Source organism: Tachypleus tridentatus, chromosome 13 (assembly GCF_004210375.1).
Source record: "Tachypleus tridentatus isolate NWPU-2018 chromosome 13, ASM421037v1, whole genome shotgun sequence".
NCBI lineage: Eukaryota > Metazoa > Arthropoda > Merostomata > Xiphosura > Limulidae > Tachypleus > Tachypleus tridentatus.
The window spans coordinates 118,745,045-118,765,211 of record NC_134837.1 but is presented as its reverse complement, the minus strand read 5'-3'; the positions used below and the strand labels follow the sequence as shown (position 1 = coordinate 118,765,211).

Genomic DNA, 20,167 nt, shown 5'->3' with positions numbered 1-20,167 from the left:
GACGCATGCGCGTCTGAGCTCCGCAGCTCAAGGCCACAAACTGCTTCACCTCTCGATTAAGACTTTCAACCCAGCCGCGAAGCACGCGGTACAAGGGGAGTTGCACGTGGGTTTGTGATGAGGGTCAGTAAGAGATTAAAAGATTTCAGTGCGTTTTGGGCTTAATCTACAATACAACTACATGGTTTTGAAAGGAAGAGAAACAGGCAAACTTATGTGATATCACTCACGAAAAATTTAAAACTTGTTAATTAGGATTATGTACCATGTTTTCCTATTTTAAAAAATGAACTTTTACTCCCCCCTCATAAAAACATTCATGGGACAGGAAAAGCTGTCTTAAACTAGGTTTGCATTATAACAAATTAAGTCTGTGGATAGTTTTTTTATCTAATAAATACGTGTGACCAGTAATAACTACATAGTTCGCCTGCAGTTTTCTAGTTGTATACTGATCTACTTTTAGCGCGTACCGTTTTAAACATGTATATATACACCCTTTGAAGCATGCTGTAGAAAAGAAAAAGAAACTAACGTAAATATAAGAGATTTAAAACTACTTTTAGATTTCACAAATACTTAATTTTTTAAAGCTAGAAAATCCAGAATTTTGATAACATTTTAAAAATTATTAGATATTAACTTACTATTTATAATACGAACTGGATTTGAAGTTTTAAAACTTAAATATATGGATGCTAGTTTTATCAAATGACGTTAGGCTTAACCTTTAGTAATTGTTTTTGAAAAGATAATATTTTCTTCAAATAGCATAAGTTTATCAAATATTTAAATATGGAAGCCAGTTTTATCAAATACTTTTAGGCTTAACATTTAGTAATTGTAGTATTATTTAGACAGCAGTAGGATTATATTTGTGCCCACATATTTGTCAAGAATCGTTGATAATTGCTTATAAAAATAATCGTGACTTGATTAACATACCAAATAAATACTAATAGTTTGTGATACTGACGGTTGTTATCCAATGTATTTCAATAAATCTCAGTGAAAACATTGTTTTAAAGTCAGAGGCAGAAAAAGCTGAGAAAGGTTTTGTCCTCTTAAGACATTAAGAAGTATGTCTTTAAAGATTCCAGTTTTAAGAGTATTAGGGATTAATGTCTATTACATAGATAAACATCAGTTGTTGGGAAATGGGGGATCTTTTAAAACGTTTTTAATTATTTAAGCATTCCAGCTGGCATCTGCCCATATCTGTAAGGATTGTTGTTTTTACACTAGATGGCGTCATTACCTTAACCTGAAAGTATCTGATCGTTATTTGTTATTTACAAATTGAGAAACATCGCTTATGAACAAAACTACATTGGAAAACTGACGAACTTTGTGTAGTATATGTAAATCAACTGTGTTGATTAGATGGGAAATGATGTAGTATTCGGAAGTTATTTATTGGAATTAATAGGATGAAACAGTTTCTTTTACATTTTCTAACAAGGAAGAAAATCAGTGCATTGTGAAGCCATGATATAATTAGATTTAAAATGAATTATCTTTGATTTTGTGTACTTCAAAGGAAAATGTTATGCACATGGGTGTTCACTGCATTAAAATTGTTTATTGTAAAGAATATTTTACATTTTAATATATAGAAGAAAGTGTTTTATTGCACTTGTATTTTATTAATACAATTTAGTATTTAGTTAGTAAATTTTATTCCCCTGCCTGAAAAGGGGGTGAGATAGTGATGACACTGTTTATACGAAGATTGTAATTGAATACCACTGGTTATATCTAATGGGAGTAGAGAATCTTCCTATTGAATTTTGATTTACAAAGATGGAATGCCACTGATTCAAGAAATAAAAAGAAATTTGGCCTGTGTTTAAAAAAAAACAATACGATCATAATATACACACGCACAATATATATATATTGACTTCTACCAAACCAAACAAAATGTAACAGTCAAGGAGATCAGCCTCTAATGGTTGCTGTTTATTTATTTATTTTTAGTTTCTTTAAAATTTCTTTGCTCTTAAATGTGTATGTAGCAGTTCCTTTTTAATGTTTAGCTGTGGATTGTTCCCTGTATTCTAGGGGACTTAGTTTTTGTGCACCAAGTTTAGTTAAGTGTTTTTTTTTTTATAACAGGGTTTTCAACCAAAGTAACATCACCTCAAGTCTCATCCTCTCTTCTTCAGCTTAAGACTATCTTTATATAAACATTTATGATAATATGGATTTTCCTTACCTTTTTAAGAGTTGTTGTACTTCAGAAAGAAAGAGATAGAGAAAATACTCTCAATGGAGTTTCTTCCTATTGTATATTAACTATAAAATAAAGATGTGTTTGTAATTATTACTGTTCTTTTATTTAGTCTGTCATAAAATTATAAAAAGTCAAGACTTCTTTCTCTGTCCTACTCATTGAGAGGTGTGGCCATTATTAGCCTAAATGAAAGTAGTGTTTGGGCACACATGCACACATGTTCATTTCAGTAATTGATGTCTGCTAGATAAGCTTGCTGGAAACTGACCTTTGTAAGTGGATTCTCAGTAAATACACATGCCAGCCTTTAAGTACATTGCTGGTTTTTTTATATTCTATTTTTATACATACCAGATATTTGGTAGTTATTTCTCAATAATATTGGAATGAACTTTAATGTGTATATTCTTGTTTAGTAAAGTACACTTTAGTCATGATTCATTTATGGGAAGGTTGACCTTTCAAATTAAGAAGATAAACAGTTAAGTTCTTCAGTTATCCACTTGAAATAAAGAACTGACCAATCAAGTGGTTGAAACCTTGTTTTGCCATGTGAAATATATACAGGACCCAGCAGTAGTTCATAAGATTAATAGTAATGTTGAGGGTTTATATTTTTTTTACCTGTGTTTAGCAAAGTAATAGACCCAACAAGCAATTTAATAAATAAATAATTTAAAATAGATTTGTTTTAAAACCTGTTTTGGTCTGTGTGGGTGAACTCTCATATTTGAGTTAACCATTAGTGATACATTTATGAATGAACTCAATTTATTTGATAGTTAATATTTGTTAGTAATTTGGCAATATACATTTGATATAAGTAAAATTCAGAGAAAGAAAACCACAATAAATAAAGATTTTTTGTTATCAAGTTTAAAAACTTTCCATAAGGTTACTTTAACAACTTAAGCCTAATCAGCACCTCATTAAAAACCTAGATTTACCCATTAACAGTGATGCTGTTCGATAACATTTCTGTCTCTTTATCTGAAAACTAATCTAAACCATGTTATTATTCACAAAATTAAAAACTTTGAAGTTATGTAAGGTATGGTGATAATTATTAGGAAATTACGAAAATAACTCGTGCAACATGCACAAAGAATTATGGTTTTAAGTAGTTAAAGTGTGAATAGAATAGTAATATAAACATCTAAAAAAAATTGTAAGATTTTTATAAGACTGCATTTAAATTACTTAGCTGACAAAAATATGATTAGAAGGTTTGAAAAATAAGGAATAAAAACATCCAAGTATATTTTTAACTGTTGTTTTTGTATGTAGGTGGGTCTGTGAAGACTTCCCAGAGCTGAAACTGGCCATTAAAAACCATGTGTTAAACAATTATGATACAAGAAGGTAAGATGTTTTTTATTTGTTTTGCACACAAGCTGAACACCATTTGATTGAAAGGAGTGTTTCAAGTGTTAACAGCTTTTGGAATTCAAAGAATGGCCTCTTTCAATGTTTCTAACCATAATGGCATGTAATAATTGTGTTGTGTTCAGTCTTTTAAGGTTTTTCATCACTGTACTATTGCCCTAAAAGTTTAAGTATAGTTCTAGTGACTTGTAGAATTTAGTTAAAAAAACAACAACACAATTACAAATGCACACTCAGCACTTTAGTGCTTGTTTGTCATGTTTATGACATATCTGGAACAGTTAATTTAACAACTCACCAGATATTACTGCATGTCATTGTATGCCAAACTAAACTATTTTAGTCAGTAGGTAACTTCTAATTATAGTGATCAATATTTTTAAAGTTGACAAATTAAGGTATTATACTGAAATTGTAAAGGAGCTACGATGCTAGTGTGTTAAATTATGTATACATAGAGTTATAAGGCTGGTTATTACAGTTATCAGCATCTACAGAGACGTTTGTAGGCAAACACTCAAGTCTAAATCAGAGATACCAAATGTGCAAGTTTTTAAATTCCAGTTGGTTTAAAAGAAATAGTTTCTGTTTGCAGAAAAAATCCTGTTATTATACAGCTTCTTTTCAAGTACTGAAATCAAATCATTCAGAAACTAAGTTAGTTTACTTACTTCAAATAACATATAAATCAAAATGACTTGTATTATCCTTACAGTGAAAAACTATTAACTGTATGACATTAAAAAAATAACATCAAAACAGACTTTTTTCCCAACATAACATTTTATAGTAGAGGTGAAGTTTACTAAGATTTCTGATGATCTAATTAACTGAGGCAATGAAAAACCCCATGACAGATGGATCTTATAAAATGTGTTCACCAGTGGCCACCTGGTGTTGGTGAAGTAAATGAAGTACAGGAAGTCTGTGTCCGTTACAGTACCATGCTAGATATACCATGAAGGTGTGTTTGAGTTGACAGGATTTTAAAATTAACTTCATTGGATGACTTGCCTTTTGCTGTCCCCCCCCCCCTCTTCTCTTATCTTTCAATTTGATAATTTAGGCCTGTAAATTAAACTTTGTTAAGGTTGTTTTGCTTTTAATAACACATTTTCTGTAAATCAGGTACACAGATTAAAAAAAAAAAAATTTCTATCACATAACAATTTTTTACAAATTGGAAAGAAAATAAACGTGTACTTAGATAAAATGTACAACAAATTTACCACAAATATAACAGGATATGTTTGGGTCATTTACACAACCTATTGTTGCTATAACAGTAATGAATACATAATGTTGAAAATAAGAAAAATAATGTTGAAGCACAGCATAAACAAACACTATTCAGAAATGGCAAGTTATGCAGCCTGTTAACCATTTATATACTAGTGGTGTGTTTCTTGTGGGTTCTAAAACAATTGATGAAGAGTTTGTGGTGATGAGAAACTCACTTGAAGTAAAAATGTATTCCCAAGATGGCTGATATGGGTATCAAAACTTTAATTAAAATAAAGTACAGAACAATGTTTCAACCTTCTTAGGTCATCTTCAGATTAACAAATAAAACATTGTTTGATACTTTATTTTAATTAAAGCTCTAATAGCCATACCAGCTGTCTTGAAAATACATATTTATAAGACTCTTGCATTATGATTGGTCTATAGAAATCTATAGCCAGCAGTTGTCAATATTTTAAACACAACAAAGTTTTACCTGATTTCAGTGAAAATGATTTACTTGTATAGCAATACATACATTGATTACACAGGCTTATGATGGTTTCATTGTCTTGAAAGTTTTACATTTTATGGAATTCCTGTATGCTTAATCCAAAAATAATAATTAGCTTAATTGTTTACATTCTGTTCATCAGTTATCCTCCCAGTATGCTTGGATTGTTGGAATTAGAAAAATGTTAATTGAAAGCTAATTTTGATTAGTAGTTTATTTTGTTGAGATATGACACTAATTGATTGGTATGAATAACCTTGAATTAATAAAAAAAACAGTAATGGCAATACTTAAATTACTTTAAGTAAAAACAGTAATGGTTGCAAATAAGTTTAGTTAATTAATTATACTAATTGATGTAATATTTGCTCAGAGATGATCATTTAATCAAGCTAATTTCCCATGTCTAAATTAAAGCACTCATTTTGTGACTAAAGTTTATTATTAAATTGTTCTGAGTCTACATATATTTGTCTGCAATTTTTGTTTCTTACAACCAACCTTGCATGGTCAGGTGGTGAAAGCACTTGTCTTGCAATCTGCTGGTAATAGGCTCAAATCCAGGTTCCACCTAACATGCTTCCCCTTGCAGCTGTAGGAGCAGTATAATATCTCAGTTGATCCCACTATGTTCTTAAAACAGTAGCCCAAGAGTTGGTGGTGGGTGGTGATAACTATCTACCTTCTCTCTAGTGTGACACTGCTAACTAAGGAACAGCTAGTGCAGATAGCCCTTATATAACTTTGTGTGAAATTTAAAACAAATCAAACTATAAAAAAAGTGTGGGCAGAACTCTAGGTTGTTAAATGTGGTTTTATCCCATATTATGATCTCTTAGTTCCTATAAAATGAAGTAAAGGCCTACATTTCTCTCTTATTCTTTGTTGTTTTTTTGCACACTTCTAAATGTTACACTAATTTTATGTATGGCATAGTAATAATTTGAAGCTTTTTAGCCTGATTGGAGATTTATGAGTAACCCCCTTTTTTTTTTCTTTTTCTAAATATTAATCAGTGTGTATCCAGACTCAGTTCCATGAAGAAATGTTTATGATTCATCTTTTGCTGTGATAATAAAGAACAGCTTGTAGTTGATGTATATCTTCATTATTTGTCACCTACTGAAATTCAGATATATTTTTATGTATCCAATCTTTTATTAACAGAAATAAAGTATGAAAACTTAAATTATTTTCTTTCATTCTTTTAATCGAATAAAGTTTTAACAAAATTAAAAAAAGATATAAAAGGAGTAATGTTGAGAGTCATGACAAGTATTTGTGAAAATGTAAAAAAATCTTGATTTTACTTTGTGATAATGGGATAAAATTGGAGAAAATTCTGTGTCTACCATGGTAATCAGTGACATTTGTTATTTTTCCCTTTAGTTACAGAAGTATGAAGTCTCTGTGTGATTTGTACAATCATGCTATTGATAGTGTACTGCACCTGGTGAGTGATTGTTTCTGTGGTCTTTTTTTTTTGTGATGATGCTTAACCCTACTATCCCTGTGTTCTGCATCATGTGATAATGCTTGAGCACTTCAGTGTTATGTGGTGGTCAGCTTCGTTTAGTTGTTATGCAACTGATGATCGTGGACTTTGAATGTCGCAATAAGAACTAGTCGTTTTGATTTAATTTATGAAATTAGAAGGGGCTTCTTATGAATGGAACACGTGACATTCAAAGCTCATGTATGTGGTTATACATTAAGTTACTTTCACTCTATAAAATGTAAACCTACAATTTTTAGTTTCTAAAACTTTTTTCAATAATGCTAGAAGGATATGCTTCACTCGTACCTTCATGGGCAAGTAGTCAGATAAGTGTGTCCATAAAAATCCATTAATTACCTACATCAGGGAAAGATTTATTTAGCTAGATTTAAATGCAGTTTAATGTGTTGTTTTCTTTCAGCCTTGTTATCTCCCAGTTGTAAAAGCAGAATCTCTTATTAGGCATGCATTTGAAAGAATTGGATAATTGGAACTTATAATAAAACACACAAGCTATAGAGGGGTTTTGTTTCACCTTCCTCATAATTTCTACGTAATGTTTTTTACACTCCTGTAATTTTAGACTTGAGGACAAATTAGAAGAAATATAGAAACAAATCTGTAAATTATTTTTATCATCCCTGATTGAGGTGTTTTAATATTGTTAAGGGAAGTGATATTGTTTATGCATTAACTGTGTTTGTGCTTAATGGTGAAAATGGTAGTTTTTGTAACAGGTTTGGTTAATCTAAATGTTTGAATGATAAGGGTTGGCTTTGAATATTTTATTTTTAAGTAGAGTGGATGAAATGGACTCCATTATCTTGTTGTCCATAAATTATATATGATGTTAGGCCTATTGATTTCTAGTGCTCTAACAGCTTTCAGTGTTAAACCATGAGGAAGTATTTTGTATATTAGGTTTATGACTTTTCTGAGCACTATTTCTCATATTTTTGAGAATATGTAACAGGAAAATTGTTCATTTTTTGCAATTCCTTTAAATTTCATATTAGTATCAAGATAAATTCATCAGTTTTCATATGTGTTAAACTGTTGACCCGAGAAAAACCAATACTTCTTTTATCAACTTATTAAAATAATTATTTCAAAGATAGAACCATGAATGGAAAAAATGTATATAGAGAGAAATTTGTTTCAGTACTCTTTTCACTTATGAATATTTGTTTTTACATGATGGTATTATACTAGCATGATTTTATTCTAAAATATCCAATAAATTGATTAGAATTGAATATTTATAGAAATGACAACTGTCAGAAAGTGCTAACTTTGGTAGCAGACTTTTCGTGCACCTAATAAAATTACAAGGAATAGTGGCATCCAGTGGAAAAATATTGTTGCAGCCACTTAGTGAAGCTGATTGCTCTGTTGTGCTGGATGTATGCATCACATAAAAAAACAAAGATTTTTGTAAATGATATATTGTAGTCAGTCTCCTTTATTTAAAAAAATATGCAATGTAAATTTTGTAATTGAATCAACATATGATATGATAAAAGACAGTTGCAAGGTGTCCACTAGACAATCAAACTGTGTATACATTCTAATCCTAAGGATTGGGTTGACAGCACATTTTATGTTTATTCATTACTATTTTTTATGAAAATTACTGTAGAATTGTTTCAATGAGCATCTGCTAGAACATATATTGGTCATTAACTTACATTCCAGTTTGAAAGCTAGAACAACCCCTCTCATAAAAGAAATCATATCTGCCCTATAGCAGATGTATGTGTGTGCTTTTATTTCAAACCTTGGTTAGTAAGTAAAGTTTATCACATACTTTTGGAAGTGATAACAATTATTTGGAGAAGGAGAAATAAAATATCCTTTTAATCAGAAAGTGATTTCTGGTGTAGTATAATGTCAAGCAGCATTGTCAGATTTTTGTAGTGGTGGAAGTACATCAGTTAACCAAATGAATATCCAAACTAGCTTTCACTATAATCTATGATATGTGTAACTATAATAAATAATTCTTGTTAGATTAAAAATCTTAATGTTAGCTGTAGATTATCTTTTATTTTTGGTCCTATAAAGTCTTCAAATTTGGGAAATCATTGTATGAAACTGAGTGTGTTTTGTATTAAAATAACTTGTAGCTGGTGAAATTTAGACTTAAAAAAGAGTTTGAATTAATTCAGTTTTTCAATGAAAAGTATAAGCTGCTTTTGTTTATCTGAAACATTTAGCGTAAAGGCACTACCATTCCTGCTTGTAGCCAACCATCAACTAAATTGTTGAGGCACATCATTCAGCAGGTTTATAATCACTCAGTTACTGATCCAGAAAGGTTAAATCAGTATGAGCCATTTTCCCCAGAGGTAGGTAACTAACATTCTGGTTCATTTTTGATATTGTTTTCATATGCTATTATTAGTTCTGGGTACTGCTGGATCAAGACAATTCTAGGGCCTAGGCACCTTCTGTTCGTAGGCCCTACCAGCTATATGAGTTAAACCAAAAGTTAGATAAATTATAGATATACAGATTATAAATTCTAGTTTGAAATATAAGTATTTATATGCACATAATGTGTACTTGCTGCTTATGTGTGTTAATACACTGTAATTAAATATTGACTGTATGTTTATGTGAATGTGAGTACACAAACTGTGTATATACAAAAATATATCATATAACTTAAAGATGTAATAGTGTTTACAGTAAAATGTGTATTTCATGTTTTTGTTTATTTTTTGGCCATCTATGGTTAACTTATTTAAAGGAACATTTTCGTAGACTCATAGTTTTTGTACACCCTAGGCGCTGTGCTTATTGTGCTTAATAAATAATCTGGCCCTAGTTCTGGGAATCAGTTTTGTAAGGGAGAAAACCCCAAGTATTTATGGTAAGGTTGTGATGATTCAAAGTAAAATTTCTATAATGGTTTGTAGTGTTTATAATAACCAAAGTCTAATTATTAACTTGTCTTTTTTTAAGTTAAATTAACTCTAATTTCAAGTAGATAAGACTGGTGACACATCCCCACTGATGGGATGTTGGTATGCTGCAGGTTAACTTTCACCTAACAGCTGAAATCCATCATAAACTAGGTCAACGGGTAAAAGTCATGTAAAGTGTCTTACTTATAGACACTGCAATGTGATAAGGGCCAGTCTCGAACCCACAACCATCCAACTACAAGTTCAAAGCCAGAAGCCACTAAACCATACAGCTCATATTTTAAAAATAATTAAATTCTAATTAACAACTAAATTTACCCCATGTTCCTACTGTTAATTTATTGTTATGAGATGAACTATATGTATGTGTTGGTGGTGGCCAGCATTAGGCACTCTGACTTCTTAGTATCTGTTAACGAAACGTGGATGTTCTGATTGAAAACATTCAAATTGTTATTGATTCAAGTTCTGTTAGGGAACACAAGTCAAAAGTATAACACAGTGGACTTTCGTGAAGATCTAGAACCAGACAATTACTATCATAGAAATAGTCCTCTCCTAAGGACCTTCCTGAAGATCATAATAGTTTAACAGCCATCCAGAACATAGAATAACATCTAGTTAGTAAATAATATCTAATTAAAATAAAGATTAGTTAATAATTAGAATTTAGACTTAGATGATTGTATAGGCTATTAACATATTACAAGTAGAAAATTGTTGGATATACAAGACTGTTTAGCTTAAGTTAATATTTAATAATAATTTAGTTTTCATAACTAGAATGTTAAAAGTTAATTATATTTCTTGTGATAGTTATGACAAGTTTTCTTGTGTAACTCTATGCAGTTTAATTGTTCTGATGGGCTTCTGTGATGTTGATGTCATCTTACACAAAACTTTGAGATTTTTCTCATTGTTTCTAATACTGTTGTCACTAGAGGGCTAGACATTTCAAGTTTTTTATCATGTGTTATAAGTACATGCAGATACAGAGAGGAAGTTGTGGAAGCATATTAAGTGAGAAATAATTAGACAGATCTAGAGTAAGTGATTGGCTGCTTAGCCATGAGGAGCAGTTTATTTCTACTGAAGGTAGTAAAACAGTTTAAAGCCAGACAAAGTGAGGTTAATTAAATTCAAGTTAGACTGTATGATTGTTAATTTAACCATAATGGATGATATTTTACAGCGAGTTTCACAGCTTAGTAGAGATAAAACAGACAAAAACTTTTTGTTCATTCCTGTAAAATTCTGTATTTCTTCAAACAGTTTTTATACAGCCATTGAAGTTGCACCACTGGTGTATGTTTTGTAGCACCAAAGTCGTTAACCAATTTTGAAATGTTTTATTTTTTTGCATTATATAAGAATCATTTTAGATTAAAAATTATCTGGGGATTCTTCAAAATGCAGAACAAACTATACGAGTGAATGCCACAGCAAATTTCTATAAGAAATTAGAAGCACGGTTGATTTGCAGCTTTTCTTAATTTCAGATGCATAGCTCATTTTGGGACTGTCAAAATGTGAGAACATTGAGTTAATTCTGCTGGTAGTTTAAGCTTGTTTTAAATTACAGATTTAAAACCTGTATGTTTTAAATGGAACACATTCTGTAAACTATAGTATCCCTTGTAAATTAAAATATTTTCTACTTACATTAAGGGCTTCATTAAAGAAAATATTAAGGGTATAGTGTTTGCACTATTAATATTAAATTCTTTGGATTCTGTTAAACTCTTTGCATTATTGGAAAAAATTGAAAGTATTTCACTTTGTGTTGTGCTTCAGATAAAATATGACAAATATTCAGACAGTTTTTGATTTGGTTGAGAAGTAGTTGGAGAGTTACAATAAAACATGACATCTGGATTATTCAGGTTAAATAAAGAACAGAGATTTTGCAGATACGTATGTAAAGATACATTTTAAATGAAATGTGACTGATAAGGTTATCTGATCTTGCTTACTTGTGCATAAGATAAATTTAACTGTATTTTTGTTTTGAGAGTTAGAGGGATTCCTACTTATTCAGAATTACTGGACTCTATACCTGCTTTATAATAAAAGTTGCTACAATATGGAAAATTAAAATGTAAAATGAGTGACTGAGAGGACACATTTAGATATGCCTTCCTTTTTTTGAAATCTATTCAAGAAGTTATGTTTATCAGTTTGGGAGAGAAAAACAAAATTGTCGGTGTTGATTGTTTTTTAAACTTTTTATCTAACAGGTTCAGTGTTGAGAAAAATTTCCTGTTGTTAATTTCTTCATCCCATACTGTTTTGTCCAAATGATAGTGTTTTTAGTATGTTAGTCTTTGGGATTCATTCATTTTCACAGTCACTAGCTTGATCTAACATAAACCATGATAAATATATATTTTTTACTTTGTAAAATTACCATTTTATTCACTCCTTTTTTTTTTGACAAAGAGGAATTAGGTTTTTTAAAAAATTTTACTTGTTTAAAATATTGGGTTTGAAAGACACAAAATATCAGCTTATTTCAATGAGCGTGCAGGTACACACCTGTGTATTCCTTTTGAAAAATGCAAAATTAATCATAAAGAAAAATAAACTGATGTTAAGATTTAAAATGATTTTCAATATTCTGACAAATAAGAGATTCCTATGCCTTTAATGGCAATTATTCTTCATTTCTAATTTCCAAATCTCCAGGGAAGATAAAATGTTCTACTTTTAACACCACAGGTATATGGAGAAACATCATATGAGTTTGTGGCTCAGATGATACAGGAGATTGAAATCACTAAGGATGATGTGTTTCTTGACCTTGGGAGTGGTGAGTGAAAAACTGTATCACTGTATGAAGCTTGGTATTTAATTTGCCATCATTCAGGATTATTGACAAGAATTCCCCAAAACTGGATTAACTTGATGAAAGATAGTAAATTCAATTTCAGACTGAGTTTCACATTTATTTTTAAAAATAATAATTACCATTTGTAATTTCTTATTTAGAAATTAAAAGTATATATTACTTTTAGTACTGTTGGATAAATTATTTAATAAGTGAATAGACTAATCTGAATAAATAGTTTTTATGGTGAGTTTATATGTAAAAGATATGGGCAAAATATTGTGTTTTAAACAATGCAGTGTCATGTTGTTGTTTTATCTCATACCACTGTCGAAGGTACAAATGTCCAGACAAATTAGATTTTACTTTGTAAATACAATACTAAGATACTGGGTCAAACTTCAAAAGTGTTTTAAAAAAATAGTGTTTGGCCTCTCATGTTTTAGAATCGTTGAAAGCTATAAGTCTTCCTTGTGGACATTTTTTTACTAGCTTATGTAGAGCATGATTGTCCCTACTGGGAGTTCTGTGAATATCCTTGTTTAAATGACTGTGACAAGTGGGTAAGTGCTGAATGAAGTCTTTCAGCTTAATAAATTCATAACAAACAGAATAGTTTGATACAGTTATTTCTTATCTTTATGTCAGTGAGAGTCTAGAATTTATTGAAAGTAATGTGAATATGCTAGGTGCATTATCAAAGAATGATATTTGTCTTGCATGTGTTTTGTTTGAATTTCTTTTCTCTGAACTGGCTTCACAGTTCTGAAACTAGCAGGAAAATAACTTGACAAGTGAACTTGGGATCACCTGGAGAGTTTTAACGTGTATGGCATAACCCTTATGAATTTGAGTTACTGTGGGGAGGGGGTGCTGAAATGTACTCAAAAGATTGCTCATTGTTATGGGGGAATCTAAAGTAGGTGTGCATTCAAATCTGGTATACGTTTTGTGCTCTTAACCCTCTGAAGGTCATGGAGACATAGTTGTTTCAGCTATTCATACTTACAAGCATGTGGATACAAACTGGTAATAGTCAACATAACATACAGGCATACTAATGGATTTTTTAGGATATGTTTTAGCCATGGAAGTAACTGACAATATTGGAGAAGCTAGATACGTACATTGGGGCTTCTGTAAGTAATGAGGGGTCTTCTGAACCTCATATTAGAGTGGGTTTTTATGCTAGCTGTCACAAGGAACATTGTTGAAAGTTGTTGTTTAACTACTAGTAGCACGTTATACGTTAGGGGCACTACAGTTACGTTTATTTGATAGCAGTAAATATGTGATGTACAAAGAGGTACTTTCTTTATGGCACTCGTATTCCTTCCAATACTACTTACGATACAATATTAACTTACCATGTTGTGCTTTATGTTGCAACTTTAACGACAAAAAGAATTGGAAGGTGACAGAAATGGCAAATTCAATTAATCCTGTTGTACTGCCTTCTTATGGGAATATTTGTGGAATTAACGTACTAAGCATATCTCTATGAGCGTGAAGTTTCAGTTTACTCCATAAACAACGTTTCTGAGAAACTCATAAGCGAAATGGGGCATGGAGGCAGTCACATTCCTCAAAATGCAATAGAGTAAGTTTGGTTTTCACCAAGAACAGGGTTGGATTACTAAACATAACAGACATATCCTAGAATATTTATATGTTCTGGAGTTTAAATTTGTGGGCAAGTACAAACAGATTTTAGTTAGATGGGAGTTTAGTGGTAGGTGCTGTTAATTAACTGCCTTGTTTTTACTCTGTCAACTTGAAATTATGGACTGGTAGTGCAGAGAGTCTTTGAATTGCATTGTGAAAATATCCTGAAACACAAAAACATTGCATTTTCTATTAACCTTTTATAACTTTTAGACATCAAGTCTCATGTTACTGCATTTGACTAAGTGTTTCCTTTTATAAAATTTTATGCTGAAACTAGCAACTCTTATGTGCAAAACATAAGCACAAACAAGATTTGTCAAGGATGACATGAACTTTTTCTACTGTATTAGGTGTTGGTCAGGTTGTCCTTCAGTTGGCCGCTATGTCGCCTTGCAAGATGTGCATTGGGATTGAAAAGGCTGACGTTCCCACACTTTATGCTGAGGTAGTGTCTTTTATCATAATGATTTTCACTGTTTTTTAAAGTTATTGTAAGATAAAATAGATCTTGTAACTGTGACATATGTCTACCTTTTTCTATTTACAAAGATGTAGTGTAATTAATATCCTATTATATCTGAAGAGGGTTGTCCTAATATTACCACGTTATTGTTTTTCAGCTTTTAAATTAAATATTTTGTTATTAATTTTCTTAGTTCGGTAAACTTCAAAATTAATAAAATTCATAGATAATTCCTTTAACTTCATGGTGCTTGGATGGGAGCACCTTGGTTTGTGGGCACAGTTGGAGTGTTGATATGAAAACAAATTCAAAATAAAGTTTTCTTTCTTGCACACGTTTTTTTTTAAACGAATACTTCAGAGTTGAAAATAATTCAGTACCAAATAAAAATATTTACTTATTTACATAATTAGTGTCTGTGACCTTAAATTTGTGTCTGAGAATAATATTGTATTCAGAACCTTCTAGGAGGAAAGATGAAATAGCTTTTAGCAAAATAATGCTAATTTGAACTTTTTAACTTCAGTAAAAATGTAGTTTGATTTTAAGCAAACGCATTTCTTATCGTTGGTTGCCATGGTGTATTATAATTACCAATTGTATCTTACCTTTGAAAAATCATTTGCTTGTGATTTAAACAGACAATAAAGGCTGTTTTTCTGTTATTTTAAACTGAATAAGGCAATATGGCTTCCAGTTCAGTGGAGACTTGTGTAGAGATCAGAACCATGTGATAAAATTATAGCTTGATGATATTTTACTTAACAGGGGTGTTCGTGAACACACTGCTATCGTTACATCCCTGATTTTATTCCTGTAAATCATACTTTCGATACCATCGTGTACTTCCATGGAGTTAGGATCTTGCATTGCTATAGAAAATGAAGTATTTTTTGTGGAACAAGATGACGTAGGCTTAGTGTAGCCATTCCACGTACTCTGTTTGGGAAGTTTTATTTCACCAACAGGGCCACTGATTGTTAGGCCATGGTTATAGTGGGTACTAAATACACCTGTTTCTTAGTGAGTGTGTTGGAAGACGGGAAGAATATATTATGAAGTAGATGTTTTTAATATATGTCTTATTCCACTTTAGTCACATCATCATTTTATGGAATGTACGTCAACTACTGATGAAAATGCTGCTGCCATTGGTACTGATGTCGATGTCAGTCAGTGTTCTTCATCTACCGACTACTGATGTTGAAGACTATAATGTCAGTGTATCTTTCTAATAGACATCACATATAGACAACTTTTTAAGGGTGTATGATTTAATTACACACACACAGTGTGTATACATATATGCACACACAATGTGTATATACACATACACATGTTTATACACACACATATACACATGTGGCTGTATATTTATAAAAAATTAACACTTGAACAGTTACACAAAATAAAATCAAATAGAAAGACTGGGTAAAAAACAACATATCCAAATGACTTTTATATGAACAAATAAACCCAAACAAAATTAAATTAAAAGAATCTCCAGGATATGGGTTGTGATGTTTGATATAAAATGTGCCTTGAGTTTGGAAGGTAACTGTGGAAGTAGGACCCACATTGTGGTGGGGATACACCATCCATCAGTCTTAATTTCTGTTTGCTAATCTTACATGAAGAACATTATAAAAATAAAACCAATAAACAATACAAGTTAGGAGTGAGGTGTGGGTGTTCAAGCCCACAATGTCCCACATCTAAACCAATCTTCAATGCATGCAGACAGTTGTGGTAAGTTGACTGCTTTCCATAGTAAAAGAAAGAAAGAACATACTACCTCATGGGGGGGTTAGTAAGGTAAACTTGCCTGCTGCAGTTGGCATTGTAGCCCCCATTATACTAGTAAAGCCCTACCCTAATTTTTCTGGTAGTGCAGAATCTCAAATTAATAACAATTTAATAAATTCCATAGAATTAAAACATTTTAGAATTCTTTTTACTTCTGTTAAGATGACTATATTGGAAATTGTTAATGAAGAAATTAATAACTTCAACAAGAGAACTTCTACATTTTTAAAATTAAAAATGTTATATCATTATGGATTAAACCATTTTAATAGTCCTAATCAGTAAAGATGATTGTATTGCTAATTTTTTTCTTTATAGATAGATATTTTTAATAAAAGTAACAAAATAAGGGTAAAAGAAAAAAAAATGTTGATTGTTTAGACTTTTGTAGTCATTTAGATATTTTTAATTTTAGTATACTTAAATTATTTTTAAAAAATATTTTTCAAATTAGTCTTCCTAAAATAAGAACATAAATTAATATGTATTCTTAAGATGGCTGATATTGGTACTAAAACTTTAATTAAAATAAAGTACAGAATGTTTGACCTTTTTAGGTCATCTTTAGGTTAACAAATGAAGACGGTGTAAGAAGGTTGAAATGTTGTTCTGTACTTTACTTGAAGTAAACTTCTAATACCAGTCGTATTGAGAATACATTTTTACTTCAAGTGGGTTTCTCACTGTCATGAATAAATTAACACGATTAAAAAATTTAATTTTTGAAACAATCTTGCAGAACACTTTAATATTACACAATATTAATTACAAGTCAATGACTTATCAAGTTTTGAAAGAAAGAAACTCCAAATTAAAACTTTATATTTGGTAAGTGATTTTAATCATGAAGTATTTGATGATTTGCAGATTTCTAAAATTGTTCATCATGCTACAAAAGAAATATTTTTCTCTGTAAACTGTTAGAAAACTTTTATAACTATAATAGTGGACCAATTTGAAATACAAATTTGTGACTAGTTTAAATGTAGATCAAGTTAATAACTTATCTTGTGACTGTGAAAATAGTTTTTATTTATTTATAGTTTTCATAAACATAGTGTTACTGGTAACTTGGAAATTACAAAAGATAAACTGTTATGTGAAATAATTAGAAAATAATCAAAATACAGAATTACTACAGAATGTAATAAGCAAAATATTATAAAACCTATTGAAAACAATATTGGTGAATACATTTTGAAACTTAACTTTATTATATTTTATCTACTTAGATGGTTTTTAAAATGGAAGTTCTATGTACTTAAGAATTAATTTAAATTTCATTAAGGCTTGTAATCAATTTTATTCTAAATCAAATTATTTTTAAGATTTATTACCTTTTCTTATGCTGTTCCTAACCTTAATTATCTGATTAAAGTTAGATTTATTTCTAGTTTAATAAAATCAGTTATCAAAAAACTGGCCATTTCATTAATTAATTTTATTTAACATTTATTTTATAAAGTTAAAAATCTGTGTATTAATAATAAGAAACATATTTTTGGATAATAAAAAATATTCCATTTTTGAATACCAAAGTAACTATGAACAAGTGTAAAATATTCAAACAGTTAATTTAATCACATCTGAAGATTTAATTTATCTTATGAATTAATTAATAGAACAGTTCTGTTATTCTTTCATATAACTGGAAGAAGGCAAATTTAACAGATACATATTAAGTTTCTTTATATATATATAATAATTGTTTTTAAGGAACCAGGTATTTGAACAAGTAATAACTGTTCCAATAGGAGATAACTTGTCATGCAAATTTATATATTTATTATTGTGAGAATAGGTTTATTGAAAATTGCATCAGTCCAAAAACTTTGTGCTTTAACTTATAGATACAAAGATGATATAATTAGTATCAATAATTCTGAGATAAATAATTATATTTACACTATTTTTCTGGTAGAATTAGAAATTGAAAATACCTCAATTGCAGATGTAAAGCACATTATTTAGGTCTAGAAATTAAAATAACACTGGCCTGCATCTATAAACTTCATAAAAAATTTGATAACAGGTTTCTTCTAACTCATCTGTGCAGATTTTGAAAATATTTATTTTTTGTCTATTGTGTGAGGATTTTTTAAAAATTGGGAAGAATGAAAACTCTTGCATAGATCAAATTATTACTACATTTACCACAATGAACATTTTATTATGTCTGTTAACAAAAATGAAATAAACTAAAGAAAATGGAACAATATTGATGTCAAATGAATATATATCCTCATTTATCTTGATTTTTTTTGTCAAACCTACATCTTTTAGTCTCTAAGCAATGTGTTGTGGTGTTTCTTTTATGTATTGTGTCTGAAACACTTTGTTTCAATGACCAGCATCATGCTGATATAGGAAGGTGTAATACTTCCTTAAAATCTGTTTTCCATTTCACTGATGTCTTGATGAAACCTTTTCCCTTGTTCTTTACTGACAGCACTTAGATTTTCAGAGAAATAGTCAATATGCGAGTACAAGAAATGAATTTTCAAGCTTGTATTACAATCCAACTCTAATTTTATCAAGCATGTTACTGACAATATGTTCCTGATTTGGGTCCTTGTTGTGCATTAAAAAATTGTCAATAACATCTTTAAAGACAATCCATACTTCTTTTTCATCTTTCCTCACTGACCTTTCAAACTTTTCATCCAATTTCCTAATCTGAGACTCAACAAAAATCCCTTTAAGTTTTGCTTTTGAAAGAGCTAGGAATTGTACACACAGATACTTGAAACAGTTGCCTTCTTTGTCTAAGGTTTCAATAACTGCTCCATCAAACCCAGTATTATGTGAAGTGAAAGAAACAAGACTTTTTGTGTCAACTAATCTTTCACATTCAAAGTTTTTGATCTTGTATCAGGTTGACTCTATGTGGCCATTGCTGATTTCATGTTTTGCTGTCCCACTCACAAAAAAAACATGGAAACTAGCATCACTGGATTGTTAACCAAACAACAAGTCTCCACAAAATAGCCAACCATGTTCTTTGTATTTGACCTTATTACAAAGAGGCTTGAAATTTCCTCCAAGTGAACCAAATGAGCAACAGGAATAGATGCATATATGTTACCATTGTGAAGGAGAACACCTTTTATTTAGACTTCTTTTGGAGGAATCAGTGATTAATCACCATTCACTTGGTTCATAGACTGCAGCTCCTAGTATTGGTATTAATATTGCAATAAACCAGTGGACCTTCTCGTGAAAAGTGGTATAAACTCATTCTCACATCTGGCATGAAGGGTGATACATGGGACACTGAATGATTTAGCACCCACATCTCGCTCTCATAACTTGTATTTTTAGGAATTTATTTTATTTATAGTTTCTTCATTTGAGACTGGTGAACAAAAGTTAAGACTGGTGTATCCCCATCACAATGTGAATCCTAATTTAGCAGTTATCTCCAAACCCGAGGGCGTATTTTATATCCAGCACTACAGCTTGTTCTATGGGGTCCTTTTAATTTGTGTAGTGCTTTTAAGTTTATTTTGTTTGGGTTTGTTTGTTAAAATATATACATGCACACACTGCAGTTGTACATTTATTAGAACACCATTACATTTCTCATTTATGTCTCATATTTTAATGCTAGTATTC

The 20,167-nt window shown here is 30.5% G+C and overlaps 1 protein-coding gene across 6 annotated transcripts in view; it reads left to right on the top strand.

Moving 5' to 3' along the window:
- Nucleotides 1–20,167, top strand: part of LOC143238923 (uncharacterized) — a 91,820-nt gene that overhangs the window by 38,924 nt on the left and 32,729 nt on the right. For 5 of the 6 annotated variants that reach the window (XR_013020840.1, XM_076479570.1, XM_076479568.1 and 2 more), the window contains 5 exons: nucleotides 3,524–3,598; nucleotides 6,750–6,813; nucleotides 9,075–9,206; nucleotides 12,507–12,597; nucleotides 14,634–14,728. Coding sequence is in view for 5 of the 6 variants with exons in the window: in XM_076479568.1 (XP_076335683.1) it covers nucleotides 3,524–3,598; nucleotides 6,750–6,813; nucleotides 9,075–9,206; nucleotides 12,507–12,597; nucleotides 14,634–14,728 (457 nt within the window). In the remaining variant the exon portion in view is untranslated. Of the gene's footprint in view, nucleotides 1–3,523; nucleotides 3,599–6,749; nucleotides 6,814–9,074; nucleotides 9,207–12,506; nucleotides 12,598–14,633; nucleotides 14,729–15,842; nucleotides 15,964–20,167 lie in introns of all 6 variants that reach the window. The other variant, XM_076479571.1, reaches the window with a different exon arrangement.